Source organism: Saccopteryx bilineata, chromosome 2, assembly GCF_036850765.1.
Source record: "Saccopteryx bilineata isolate mSacBil1 chromosome 2, mSacBil1_pri_phased_curated, whole genome shotgun sequence".
Lineage (NCBI taxonomy): Eukaryota > Metazoa > Chordata > Mammalia > Chiroptera > Emballonuridae > Saccopteryx > Saccopteryx bilineata.
In genome coordinates this window covers 371,283,945-371,298,352 of record NC_089491.1, presented here as the reverse complement: position 1 = coordinate 371,298,352, position 14,408 = coordinate 371,283,945, and the positions used below count along the sequence as shown (strand labels likewise).

Here is a 14,408-nt window from a genome sequence, read left to right as displayed (position 1 = left end):
GAGGGGCTTATATTACCCACCAGTCCTGCCACCTTAGGACCCGCATCCCTCAATTACCCTCTGCCCACTTCCCAGCTTTGAGGTAGGACATCTGGGCTCCCCCTCAGGGCCTTGGGAGGACAAAAGCCCCAGCTGGGGGAACCCCGGACCAAAGACGCAACACCAAAAAGGACAGAGGGTGTGCCCACACTTACGGTGAGGTGCGAGTTGGTGACAGTGACTGTGGCCTGCAGCCCTAGGGAGATGTTGGGCAGAGAGGGAGACGTGTAGAGGCTGAACTGGTTGGGAGAGCTCTCCAGAGGGAGGGCCCGGTGCTGGGGGAGCATCTGGGGAGCAGTCAGGAGAGACAGGAATGAGCACAGGGGGGACACCTGGGGCCAAGGCTGAGGGCTCTAACAGATGCCCTGCCCCCCCCCCAATCCCCACCTTAGGGGGACTAAGAGTCATAGCCCTTGAGGGGTCCATGGGGCATATCCCACTCTAGGGCAACAGGTCCCTCCAGCCTGTCTACTTGGAAAGAGAAATCCCTGCTGGGCGAGACAGACTGGAAGGAACCACCATCCTTCCAAGGGAAAAAGAGCACCTCTGGCCCGCCCGCCTGCCCGCCCCGCCCTAGCAGGCCTGTACCTCAGTGGGGATGTTGGGGACTGAGCCAGTAAACCCGTTCTCAGCGATGGTGCTGTGGGAGCTGTTGGGAGAGCTAGGGCCAGAGCCTGGCGCGCTGTTACACACTGATGACACTATGGGAGAAGTGGCTGTCAGCGAGGCCTGCTTGGAGCCACCTCTACTCCCAGACCATCAGAACAGGCAGAGAGAGGAGTCCTTACCCCCAGGCCCGGCACCTGTGATCTCAACAGCTCTCTTCTTAAAGGTGCTAATGACAGTCCCATCCTTGCGACGCAGGAGGGGACTGCTTCTCCGCTCAGCCACCTTCTGCTTTAGCCTTGAACGTACTTTCAAGTTGGGTTCAGAGGCTGGGGAGAAGGTAGCCAGGGTTCAGACACATCTACACAAACGGGCACACTCTGCAGCCCAGCCCTCCCCATTTCCACCTTCACCTCCCAGGAGCCACATTCCTGGAGGCCAGGCTGGGCATTCGCTCACCTGTTTTGCGGAGGGGGAAGTCATCGCGGCTGTCATAGGGCCCAAGCAAAGGCAGTTTGTAGGAGGGAGGCGTCCCAGGGGGGCCACTCTGGGGAGGGGAACTCTGGTCCAAAGAAGCATGGTGGGCTCCCCTGGGGGGTCGGGGTGAGGACAGAGAAGGATCTAAGTGATCACCCAGTCAGCTAGACCTGAAACCTAGCAGTCTACATTTATGAAATACCACTGTACGTAAGGATAGAAAATTGATCCTGAGGAGGGAAGCGATGGGAGAAACCAGGAGTGGGATTTCCTAGGCGAGTGCAGGGCCCATATATGGCTTCAGGCCAGGAGCCCCTTTCCAGCCTGCAGGCAGGCAGCCCCTGAGCAGAGCACCCCTAAAACCCATGTCTGCCAAGGGCCATTACCAGCATTTGGGATGCTGCGGGAGGGAATGGTTGAGGCCGCCTGGCGTGGGCTCCTTTGACTTTGACAGGAGGAATTCCTGGAGCCTCAGCTTCACCTCAGTGCTGGCGATGGCACCTGTGGGACAAGGCACAGCTGACCTAGGCGCTTGGAGCCAGAACCCCACAGCTGGGGGGGGGGGGGTAGGCCAGAGTCCTGGCTAGCCCCAGAAGGCCCAGGCCGTACTCTCTTTGCTCTTCTCCTTGTTCCGCAGGATAAGCAGCTGCTGCTCCAGCCGCTGCTTCTCCAGCTCCTCCTGCCGCTGCTGCTCCCGCTGCCGCTGCTGCTCTAGCTCCTGCTGCCTCTTGGCTGCCAACATCTGCTGCTGCTGCAGAGGCATAGGGGGCAGGGGTGGGGGGGGCGGGGAGGACGAGTGAGCAGGTCTGGGTGGGGGTTAGAGGTCTGGGTGGTCCCCCCACACCCCCCTCGCTCACCTTGAGGTGCTTCTGCAGCTGGACCTCATGCTGCCGTGTCAGGTGGTCATGCTGTTTCTGGAACTCAGCAAACAAAAGCTGCTTCTGCAGCTGTTGCTGCTGCTTAAGCGCCAGAAGCTCCTGCTGCAGTTGCTGCTCACGCAGCGCTGGGTCCACAGGGCCTGCCAGAGCACCCCGCAGCTCCACTGGGCTGGGGCTGCCTCCACCCCCACCCCCCATGGAGCTGGGCATGGCTCCTGGCAACACCGGCTTCACCTCCACTGTGGGAAGAAGAGACAGAAAAGGGTCAGGAGGCCTGATCCCAGACCCCACTAGGTCCTGGCAGCGGTGCCTGGCACCCAGAGAGCTTCCAGCAGGACTACTAGACCAAAAGACAACAGACAGAAGTGGGAAGTCCAACCCCTCTGCTCTGGGACACAGTCTCCTGCCGTAATTAAATAAGGTTGAAGCCATGAAATTCAATAAAAAAAAAGCTGCATCAGTGTGAAGCACCGTACCTAGAAGATTGTAAGTGCTCAACACGTACTGTTGTCACTGACGGTTAACGCCACTAGGTGTTTTATATGAATTACTTTTTTGAGGCGGAAACTGAGGTTCAAGAGATTTACGTAACATGATCAAAGAGAGACAGCCAGGTGATTGATGAACCAGGATATGAACCCAAATCCTATGCTTTTAACCACTATCCTGCCTGTAACCCCTCTCCCACCTCTCAACACCACACACTCCTCGCCAAGAAGCCTACACTAGAAGAGAAATTGAGACACAAAGGTTGGTTCCAGAACTGATGAGCCTAGCAGCCAGCGTCCTCAGTAAACCCAGGGGAGGCCTTTGGAGACCCTCTAGAAATCCCTACCCACCCCTTTTCTCTTACCAATACCAACTAGGGCAGATGGAAGCCAAAAGGAGAGGCTATGGGAATGAGGATTGGGGTGGGAGCAGGAGGCCTCAAGGAAAGAGGGTGCAGGGCTGCACCAAACCAGGGACAGGAGGGGGCTGGGAGTCAGACTCACTTCCTTTGCTGGATTATCTCCTTTCAACAGTTTTATTGTAATTACCCTGAAAATGCCGCTATATATAGAGTGAGCCAAACAGCAGCTGTGCCTAGGGGGAGGAGGGAATGAGAGAATGGGAGAATAGGAGGGCAGGCGCAGAGAGGAGGTGGGAGGAGGAGACAGGAAAGGAAAGGGAATCAGACAGGAAGAAGGGTAATAGCAAGGGGGGCCTGGACCTGAGGCAAAGGGCTCAGAACTCCAGTCCCAGGGACAACCCGCTGGGAAAGGGAAAGGGGACCCAAGACCTTGGGTCCAGACCCTCATGTGGACAATGGGCTGACAGGCCCCAGAGGGTAGCAAAAGATTCCAATGGGAAGAATAGGTCTCGACCTCTTAATTTCCCTCTAGACTGTGATCTGGTCACTGAATGTCACTTCCCATCACTGCCCTGTGGTTGCCAGGGCAAACACCACACCAAGGAGCCCCAAACCCAGCCCACACCCCACAAACCTCCTGATGCCAGCAGGAAGGGGAAGGCAGGCTACCCGCTGCCTGGGAAGGAGGAAGTGAGAGAGGCGAGTCAAACCCCTCTTGTTTCTTTTCCATTTCTTACTCCAAAGAAAGCTCTCACTTTCCTCACTCCAGCCCAGGAAGGCCATAGAGACTGGGGAAGACTGCTGTGGCAAGGCCCACTCCAGCCCAAGCTAAAAGGACCCAACATGCTAACGGCTGCCAGTGTCTCCTGCCCTGAGAACAGGCCTCTGTCCAGGTCCCCTCCACCACCTCATCAGGAGTCCAGAGAGCAGTGAGAGGGTGAAAGGCTGAGCTAGGAGAGGCTCCCACACCCTATGGAGTCTCTGGGCCTAGATCTCTCCAGTGAAACTGCACTGAAAGAGTGTCGTGAAGGCAGGGGCTAGGTCTGCTGAAGGCCAAGACCATGCTAGCCTCATGCCTGCATACGGCCCGAGACCCCTGGGGATGGGAGGTGAAGCCTGAGCAGAACGTCTCTCTCAGTCCGTACCAGCCCCTACTCCCCCGCAGCACTGCTGGGTACATTCTTCTGTGGTTTGCCCGCCAGCCACACTGACGACTCTGCGGCCAGGAGGCCAGAGCCACATCTGCAGGAGTGGCCAGATGTGGCCAAGAGGGTGGGGCTATACACACACTCTTTCTCTCTCTCTCTCTCTCTCTCTCACACACACACTCTTTCTCTCTCTCTCTCTCTCTCTCACACACACACACACACACACACACTCTCTCTCTCTCTCTCATCCCCTTTTCGTCCCAACCCATGTCCTGTCCCAGCACCAGGAAATTGCAAAGGTGGCCAGCACCATCCAGGGTGCAAAGCAGTGTGGCAGCAAAGAGCCAGCCACTAGCCTCGGGTCTCCTGAGCCCTGAAAACACTCATCAAGGCCCCAAGCTGGTTTGGCCCCGGGTACACCAACCAAGAGGTAGACAGGCTTCAACCTGCTGCTCCCGGCAATGCTGGGGCTGCGGGAGTTGATGCCAGCCTGCCCGCCCAGGGAAGGGCAGGGGTCCAAGCACCCCTGGCTCCCAGATAATCCTTCTCAGGATGAAACTGCCACCAGCAGTGCTGGCAGACAGGACATGGGCTCAGGCGAGGGGAATGTCCCACCAGGGCTCCCACACAGCCACCGCCACCAGGAGGCTAGGCCCTGCGCTGCAGTGAGAGCTGCAGCCCCATTGGTATGCAGGTGACGGGCAGCCAGCGGGGTCCAGCACATAGCACTGTTCCCACGCAAGCAGGAAGCACAGGCGACTGGAGAATATTCATCTTCAGGCCCTGTGGAGCCCGTACAGGATGCAGCACCCCAGGGTCCACCAGGTAGTAACCTGGCTCTATCCAAGATGGAAGGGGCTGCAGCTGAGCAGCTGAGTCAGGGAAGGGGTGGGAGAAAGGCGCAGAACCCCTGAACCTAGTCCGCTGGGCACAAAACCTAGAGCCTGGCTGACCCTGCACCCCCTCAAGGATCTGTGCCCTCTGCCAGCTTTAAGTGAGTAGAGCAGGTGGCAGTGGCTGCCACCAGAACCAAGCACCTGGAAGGGGAAATGGGTGTGTCATGAGAGGAGACTCTTGCTCGCCTTCTGGTGGACTGAGAAAGGTGGAAGAACCTCTGAAAAGGGAAGAGGGTGGGCAGAAGGGCAGACTCCTTAAGAGAACAGGCTGGGAATTCACTAGCAAGAAGACCACTGAAAGGCCAGGGGAGGGCTCACATAGAAGGTGAGGCCCTTGGTCCCCCCTTTACCCCCACACCTTCTTCTGACAGAGAGCTGTAGGGAATAGAAAGTAAGCCAGACAGCTGACACAGCAGAAGCATCACCTACCCTGCTCCAGACTCGGCCTATTCCTGGGAACTCTGACCCTTCCTCCTGGGAGTGGGGGCCTTAGGAACAAGCAGCAACATCATCCTGTCCTCTGGCCTTCTGCAGGGACAGCCTGGATTCTTGAGGGGAGGTAATGTAGGTGCTTATGGGCAATCTTCAGAACAACTGCCAACACAGCCTTAGACTACAAAGAGAGTGTCCAGGCAAAGGGACACTACACAAGCCCAAGCACACAAGCGGCTCTGGGACATACGAAGCAGATTTTAGCAGCACCTTTGGGAATAAGGGTTCAAAATAAAAACAGATGTTGCTGCCCAAGAACAAGGCCAAGAATTCCTCCTGCTCTGAACACGAACACTACACAAGCCGTGCTCCAGACCCAAGCCCTCTCTCAGAGAAGTCACCAACTGCAGAATCCCTGCGACCCAAACGCTGGCAGCAGGCAAGTGGCATCTTCGTTTCCCCTTGGAGAAGTCCTGGAGGGAGCAGGGCAGCAGTGTGTGGATCTGCCCAGCGGATCTATAAAAAGCTCAACAGTTGGCTCTAAAAAGACCCTGCTCCCAGGAGCCACCAGCCAAAAATGTCTAGGGAGGAAGAAGGGACCAAGGGTGCGTAGAACATGAGGGAGGCATACATTAAGTTGTTTGGAATGTCTACACAGGACAAAAATGAGACTTTTGTGGATAAGCCGCCCTGGATCTGAGGAGCTACCCTAACAAAAGAAGAGAGAGTGAAAGGGGCTTTTGAGATCATCTGTTTCAACCCTCCTGTTACACAGATGAGGAAGCCAAGACTTTTAGGCTCCTGTACAGTAGATTTTACCAGCTAAGTAGCAGGGACTTGAAGCCAGATGTCCTGACTCCCAGCTCAAGCAGGCAGCCTCAAACACTAGCCAGCCCTGGCCAGATAGCTAGCTCGGCTGGTTAGAGCATCCTCCCAATACGCCACAGTTGTGGGTTTGATCCTTGATCAGGGCACATACAGGCACAGATCGATGTTTCTACTTCTGTCTCTCTCTCTCAAATCAATCAAATAAACAAACACTAGCCTGTGCAGCCTGGCTCCAATGGGGCACCCCAGGTGCTCAGTATGCACCAGACCTGGATAGCTGGCCCCTCTGGAGAGCAACAAGCCAGCAGCCCACCCAGGAGGGCAGCGCCTCCCACCAGCACCAGTGCCCTCAGGAGCATGCTAGGGAGTCAGCAGCTTCCTTAAATGTCTAATGACCTCATTCTGTCCCTCTGGAGAATGGGGAAAGGCTCTCGTCCCTTTCCTGGTCTTGAGGGATTTGCGAAGGAGGCAAGAAACAGCATTTCATACTCCTCCCCATGACACCGATGACCCCTCCCCACTAAAGACGGTTTCCCATGATCTATTTCTGCACTCTTACGTGATTAGTGAGGCCAATTTAGGCTCAACAGGTTCTACCACAATTCAGACAGCATTTCCACATGTGCAAGCTGGGAATGACTCTCACCTAGCAATTTTCACGCCTCATGTAACACACATCACATAATGCATAAGAGCAAGGACTTTGGAGTAAAAGACCAGGGTTCAGGTCAGGCTACACCACTTCCTAGTATAAGGGACCAAGCATCTGTGAAATGGGAGTAAGAATAGCACCTACCTTCCAGAGCTGTCAGGCTCAGGAGAGGTGGTAACACATGCAGAGAAGCTTGGCAAAGGGCCTGGGAAAATCTCAGGAGGTGCTAGTCACGGCTATTATTAACGGCTCTTGACATCTCCTGGTTCCCTTTGGCAGTCTAGTGAAGCCTATGGACCACTTCTCAGAATGTTTCCAAAGTCAATGAAATAAAATACTCAGAATTATGTGGGGCCAAGTTCACAGATTGTCTGAACTCTAAGGAAGTCAGGCTCAGACATCTCTCAGAGTTAGGTCTTAGCTCTCTCATTTCAGACTGTCCCAAGGTTGCTCTGCGGTCCTGTCCCAATCAAAGCCCTTCCTGTGGGCCCCACACAGCACAAGCCAGAGTAACCAGCAGCTGGAGCCCAATGTTGAAGAAGGAATCTCTGGGAACAGACTCCTCCCAAAGGTGGCTTTTCCAGGCTTTCTCTCCTGCTTTACTACCTCCAAGAAAGGCCACTCTGTCCTCTGCAGCTCAGCCCATAACGGTGGAATCCCTCCCACCCCTCAAGAGCATTACTTAGCACAGATGGGCATGAATTTTGAGCCTTGGTCTCAGGGCCCCAGTCCCAAGCAGCCAGAAAGTCTTCCCTGGTACCTGAACTGACTGTGCCTGCTGCAGGCGACACCTCCCTCCCAGGACTATTCCACATCTCCCTGGGCCCCTCTTCTTGCAAGGCAGAAGCAACATGAAAATGACTTCAGAAACTCTTAAAATGTTAATGCAGGGAGAGCCTGCAAATCAGCAACTTAACTTCCCCAGTTGACAGAGAAGCACAGTAAGGCCACAGACGAAGAGATTTGTCCAACATCACCTGGAAAGGAGGTGCAGGAACCAGCCAGGGCTTAACACCAGCTCTTCTGGCTCTTTCTATTTCCCACTAGAAAACAGGAGAAACTTTGAGGGCTGCTCTTGAATTTAATGAGAGATGGAATGAGGAGCCAAACTCAGTATTAAGGATCCAGGGATCTCGGGGCCCCAAAACACTAGGACCCAGGAGCACAGGAGGGAAAGGAGCCAAGTGGAAAACCCCCAGAAAACTTGAGGCAGACTGTGCCTCAGAAGGACCTTAAGCCTTGGGGGTGCGGAGCCCAAGTGGAAAGCACAAAGTTTCTCTCACTGGTAAGGATGGAATTTATCATTGGTCTTGAGCTGCTATATGGGGGAGAAATACTCACTTCTCCTCCCAGCCCAGTCATTTCCAGGAAGCATTTGGGCACCAAGCTAGAGGCAATTAAAAGGCATGCTAACCATTCCAAGTCTGCAGCTGTTGCTGGGACTATTCACTACACACCTGGGGTGGACAGCGGGGGCCTCAGTGCATAGCCCAGCCCGGAACATCCAGCAGGGCAGCCTGCCCACCTGGCCACTTGCCATAATCCCCCACCCGGCTGGGGTTTAACCACCTGCTCCCCAGCATCTCAAGACATCCTCCCTTTCCAGACTGCCAGGCTGCTAGAAGCAGGATCTGACTCTGACTAGGGCAACAACGTAGGTCCTTCTGTGGAGTTCTAAAGCCCACTGAGGCCTCAGGAATACTAGTGACACCCACTGGTAGGTTACTAGGCTCCGTGACCACTGTCTACATGACCGCTGTCCACACAGCCCTTACTCCAAGCATGGTCTGAGTCAACTCCCATCAGAATCACCTGAGCTGTGCTAAAATGCTAGTTTCTGTGCTGCCCCACAGAATCCAAGCCTGAGGGTGGGTGGCAAGGCATGGAAACCTGCATTTTAGTACATTCCTTTAGTAATTCTGGTGCAACTGAAAGTTTGAGAACTACTTTCTCCCGGTGTTCTGAGGCTCATTTTTGCTGTCAACCTGACAGCTGTTACAGCTGTGTACGTGGACATAGTTAATCTGATTTCCTGTCTGGCAGCTGCGCAGCAGAGAAGGGACAGCTGAGGGTCTCAAAAACAAGAAGAGGGGATGAAGTAGGAGGGGGTGGGGCAGGGGAGGCTGTCTGAATGGGACAGGGTGTGCAACTCTGTACCTGAGCCCCCTTCCTCTGTTAGGCCAAAATCCCTGCAGGAAGGGAAACCGCTGGCCAAGTGGTCCCCAGTATTTATAGAGAACAGTCTCCTCTCAGAAACCTCAGGAACCTCCCCAAGGCCAGACTGGTCTCTATCCTCTAGGAACGCAAACTTTGGAAGGTACAGAGGACTGGCCTACCACATACAGTTGTGCAGAATGTGTATTGCACAAGGGCACCTGACTGAAGGAGCAAGTTGAGGACTGAAATCTAGATCACAATCCAGTTGCTAAACCATGCATTCTGGCATGAGGATGTAGCCACCTGAAAGAAGGGCCACTTTTTAAATTTGCACAAAGGAGCTCTTGTGTGGGTTGGCAGTGGCCCTACACAGAGACGTGAATCCGAATCGCAGCTGTCACTCTGTGACCATGGACAAGTTCTTCAACCTCTCTGATCTTTTTCAATTACAAATCATGGCTATTAATACCTTCCTAGAAAAGATAAAGTAAGAAAAGCACCTGATATCCTGCCACTTAGTACACTATAATATTAGTTCCCTTCCCACTGAAGTCTCACCCTTCCTACACTCCTTACACCCTACACCTACACACCCATACACTCAGTGAAGCTTGGAATGGTCTGAAGAACGTGAATAAGAATAGCCAGGGGAAACCCCAATACCAAACCCACACCCCATGGCACTTCTCAACCTCCCAAAATCCACAGCATCTTTTCTTGGCACAAGCAGGATGCACACCCTTCCTCACTGGGGAAAGGAGACTCCTCTTCCATGCCTGCATGTAATATCCTGCAAGTTGCCCAAACATCGCTCTGCCCAGTCCAGGCTGGAGGGAAATTATCCAGGGCCCACAGAAGGGAGGAAGGGGATCCCCTAGCACCCTGGAGTTCAAGCTTCCAGACTCCCCAAGCTAGGACCAGACCTATATGAGGGGGTGCCCACTGTGTGCCAGACTGATGTGGAGGAGCCCTCAGGAAGACCTAGGATAGCACTAGACTTAGGAAGACCTACACTGTGATCTGTCCCCATACTCAAACAGGAACAGCAGAGCCCTGCATCCTGCATGGGCTCCACCTTAAGGCTCTGGCTCACCTGCTGGGGCAACTCACCATACCTGTCCATTTACCCAGAGGGCCAAGCCCCAGAATAGTCTAGGAATCCTGCCATCAGCCCTGGACGCCAGCCCCTCAAGCATCAGTCATTCATTCATTCATGTGCCAGGCACTGTGCTAATGCTGGGAAACGGCCATGAACAAGACAGCCCAGAGAGCAAAGGATGCCCATAAAATGGGGTTCCACACTTGCTGCTGGCATAGACAGAATCCACCCTGGTAAGCCCCAATTCCTCAGCCCCTCATGCTGCAAAGGACTGATGATACATACTGTCCAAAAAGCGTCCCTGGACACCTGCTTTTTTAGCCACAGGCTCCTGCATCCTGTCTGGAGGCTGATCAAGACATTGGGGGGCGGGGCGGGGTAGGGGGAGGCGGCCTGGGCCCTCATGGCCATGTTTATCTGGGGTGGATTTTTTTTAACCCAAAGGTTAAAGTGTTTCTATTTGAAACATCTATTTACATTCCAGCGCCAAAAAAAAAACAAAACAAGGCAGCCGAGCTCCCGGCCTATATCTGTCCCTAGCCGCGTCACGGACACAGCATCGGAGTTGCGCAGGGGGGAACATTCTTAGCCCTCTCCCCGAGCCGCTGAGGTGACTCACGCCTCCCTCCTGCCAGCATGGACCACGCCACCGCTCAGAAAGCTATGCAGTGTCTGTGTTGTGGGGGGAGTCAGGGATCTGGAGAGATTGGCTGGGAGGCTCTATGTGTGCACAGGCAGCCGTAGGAACGAGAGGATAGCGGGATCCCAGCCTGGGGTTTAACTTGAAAGAAGGTGCGAGGTAAGAGAACACCTGAGGGGAAAACCTCAGGCCAGCCACCAGCTGCTGCTGGGAGACAAGGGACAGTGGTAGCAGGGCAGGATGGGTAGACTGATATGGCATCTGCAAATGGGGCAGAGCTGCCCCCAAGCAGATGTTCTGCAGATTCAGTCCTTTGCTTTCCAAGAGACCACGCTGACTCCTGGGTCAGCAGGCAGGGTCTTTAGCTAGAACTACAGACTTAACTAGACCAGAGTTACACCAGCCCTTGATGTTTACACTCCTCCAGGGGACTATGCAGGGACTTTGTTGGGCTGATCCCCAGAGTTATGCTCCTACCCTAGGAGACTATATGGACATCCCTGCCCAGGCAGATGGCAGGCCTTGTTCCAAGGGTACTCTAAAATTTCCCGAAACATTCACCTTCTAACACGTCCCAGTTCAGCAACAATATTATCCCTAGAGGGTTTAAGGCCAAATCACAGCTCCCACCTTCCAATTCAAAGCTTAGGACCCACGCCCACGTATCCAGAGGCAAAGACTCCCCATACATACACACACAGAGACACACACCCAAGTGCCAAGCCACTGCCAGGAGGGGCCAAGCGGGCATGGATCCAGCAGGCCCGTCCCTCAAGGAAGCATCTTGTGGTGCCGGCCTGGTAGGAAGGCTGTGCCAGAAAGGCCTGATGCTGCCAACAGGTTCCTGGGAGGGAGGGAAGGAGGGAGTGGCCCAGCTCTGGGGGACCCCACCCCCAGCCAAGAGTTAAAAAAGTCCCTGCTGAGAAGCAGCCAGGTTACAGGGTCTTTAAGCCTATATGAAAACATCTGTTTGCCCTCATGAGATGGGAACAAACAAAGGCCTGGGGAAAGGAAAGATTCAGGGGAGCTAATGCCTAGAGCAGCCAAGGCCCTGACACCCAGCTGCCAGCCTCTGCCTAACTCTACCACAGCTGCACAAGCCTCTTCCCTAGGTGTTTTGATTCCCAGGGGCCTCCTGCCTAGGGACTTGCAGAAGTCACTGCACTGGGCCCTCTGACCCTCAGAAACCAGCCAGAGGAGCTAAGGTAGCCTTTATTTGTGTGAAGACTCAGCTATGGCTTCTTCCTCTGCCCAGACTTGGGGGTCGGGCAGCCTGGAGGCAGGTCACTGACCCACTTCCTCCCCTCTGACCATAGTGCCAACTAGGCCAGGATCCTCTAGCAGTCCACAGCCCCCAGCAGCCAATGCCGACCTTGCAGGAGGCCAGAGGGACTGGAAGAGATGCAGCACAGTGCAGCTGAAGGGAGAACAAGAAACCCATCTCAGTGAGCGTGGCTCCCGACTAGCCATATTCTCAACACAAAGCTCCCCAAAAAGATCTAAACAAGACCATATCTGGGTGAGGCTCAGAACAAGATGCTCAGCCCCAGGGACAAGGATGCCCAATGGCAGAGGGCAGGTGGGGACACCGAGGGACTTACCTGTCACAGGGATGCCGTGTAAAGGAGTCCGAGGCAGGATTTCCAAGGATGGTTCCCGGCCTGACATCCCATCTGCTGAGAAACAGGATTCTGTCTCATAGATGGTTTGCAGCATCTCCACCAGCCCCTGAGCCTTGGGCACCAGCAGCATGCCAGGGAGGGGGCCGCCTGAGGCGGGAGTCAGCCAAAGGGAAGGTAGTGGGCAGGCCTTCACTGCTCAGGGGCTCCCTCAGGCCACTGCTGCTGGGACCCACACTTGGGGAGGTGCCTCATCCGGCCTGGGCACTCCTGGCAGCAGGAGGAGCCAGGAGGCCCCAGAGCTACAGGCCCAGCTCTCCCCTAGAGGGGCATGGGACCACCAGCCTGTTCCCAGCTCTCAGGAGCTGGAGTATGGCTGAGCACTTAAGGGACAGGAAGGGGAGCTCAGCAGGCAGGCGGGCTCTCTGTGTTCCCTCCCAGCCCTGGGTGACAGCTCTGGGACTGGCTCCCTGCTCCTCCTTCCCGAATGAGCCGCCGCCGGCAGCTGGCAGGAGACTGAAATAGCAGTTGGGGGAGGGCCCTGTCTATAAATAGGTGGAGCATGCTCAGGGAGCTGCAGGCTGGCTGCCAGGAGCTGGGCCTGGCGGAGGCCCCAGGGGGGGAGGCGCGTTCCACCCCAGGAGGAAGCGCCAGGCAGGGGGATGGGAGCAGGGGAGGGCCCGCTCTCAGGGCCAAGGCCACAGAGCCGAGTGGCCAGAGGCTAGGCTGAGGAAGGGCACCACCAGAGTACCCATTGCATCTGGGAGCAGCTCTGGCAGGCGAGAAACTGAAGACCAAAAAATAATTCCTTTTCTATCTCCCCTCTCACATGCACAGCAGGCACAGGAACAGGAAGGGGCTCAGAGAGAGCAGCAGACAGGGCCACCAGGCCTAACTCCACATCTCCCTTGAAGTCCTTCTAAGAGCCTGACAGGAGTTTATTTAACTTCTGCCCTCCCTCAGAGCTGGGAGGTGCCTCTTCACGCCCTCCACGAGCAGGGAGACCCCTGGGCAGTGGCTAACTGGCAGCTCCCACCAACCTATTGGGGTATTACCTCCAGAAGCCCCTCACAGAGGGCAGGAGACTCTTCCTGGCTGGGACTCACCCTCACCCAGGGAAGGGGACCTGGGAACACCTGCCCATTCTCAGAGTGCAGGTAGTTCTTACCCTACAACAGGGGTCGGGAATCTTTTTGGCTGAGAGAGCCACGAACGCCACATATTTTAAAATATAATTCCATGAGAGCCATACAACAACCCCCGTACGTTATGCATTATCCAATAAAAATTTGGTGTTGTCCTGAAGGACAGCTGTGATTAGCTCCAGCCACCCGCAACCATGAACATGAGCGGTAGGAAATGATGGATTGTAATACATGAGAATGTTTTATATTTTTAAGGTTATTTTTTATTATTATTAAAGATTTGTCTGCGAGCCAGACGCAGCCATCAAAAAAGCCACATCTGGCTCGCGAGCCATAGGTTCCCAACCCCTGCCCTACAATGTGCCAGGTGTAATTCTAACAGCAGCACATATATCACCTCATTTATTCTGCAAGATGACCTAAGGAGATAGGTGCAGGTGGGGAAACTGAGGCACCAAGAGATGAAGTCACTCACCCTTGGTCATATAACTGCTTAAATGGTAGGGCTGGAACATCTTAACGCTAACTACCACAGCCCACTGTACTCCATCAGTGTATGAAGCAAGAGGCTGCCAGCATCCAGCCGTTCTCCACCAGCACCAGACCTGACAGAGCAGGTCCTGTTCTGGGGTGCTACTGTGACCTATAGCTGGTGCCCCACGAGAACCAGTGATACCCACCTACACTGCCCACTGCTGGCCTGTCCATTCTCCTCAGGTTGTGCCTCCCACTGGTACAGAGATCCCACTTGGCCCCCTGACCTCACTGGAGCCTTTTAATAGCCTGGTTATTCCTGGGTCTGTGCCCCCCTCCCCCTTCCTGATGTCACAGTTGCTATTTTGGAGCCCCCTCCTGAACCCTTCTTGCCCCCAACTCCAGGCATGGAGCCAGGGACACCTGTCCTCTCCCTGGACTGGATGACCTCACCCTCTTGTCGGGATC

At 54.9% G+C, this 14,408-nt stretch overlaps 1 protein-coding gene across 7 annotated transcripts in view; it reads right to left on the bottom strand.

Moving 5' to 3' along the window:
* Positions 1-14,408, bottom strand: part of HDAC5 (histone deacetylase 5) — a 35,178-nt gene that overhangs the window by 9,625 nt on the left and 11,145 nt on the right. For 2 of the 7 annotated variants that reach the window (XM_066263494.1, XM_066263495.1), the window contains exons 3-10: positions 12,304-12,378; positions 1,980-2,239; positions 1,732-1,873; positions 1,509-1,623; positions 1,105-1,235; positions 828-974; positions 628-740; positions 195-326 (exon numbers count right to left, since the gene is read on the bottom strand). In XM_066263494.1, coding sequence (XP_066119591.1) covers positions 195-326; positions 628-740; positions 828-974; positions 1,105-1,235; positions 1,509-1,623; positions 1,732-1,873; positions 1,980-2,239; positions 12,304-12,378 — 1,115 coding nt within the window. Of the gene's footprint in view, positions 1-194; positions 327-627; positions 741-827; positions 975-1,104; positions 1,236-1,508; positions 1,624-1,731; positions 1,874-1,979; positions 2,240-12,303; positions 12,811-14,408 lie in introns of those variants that run through there. The other 5 variants (XM_066263498.1, XM_066263497.1, XM_066263496.1 and 2 more) reach the window with 5 other exon arrangements.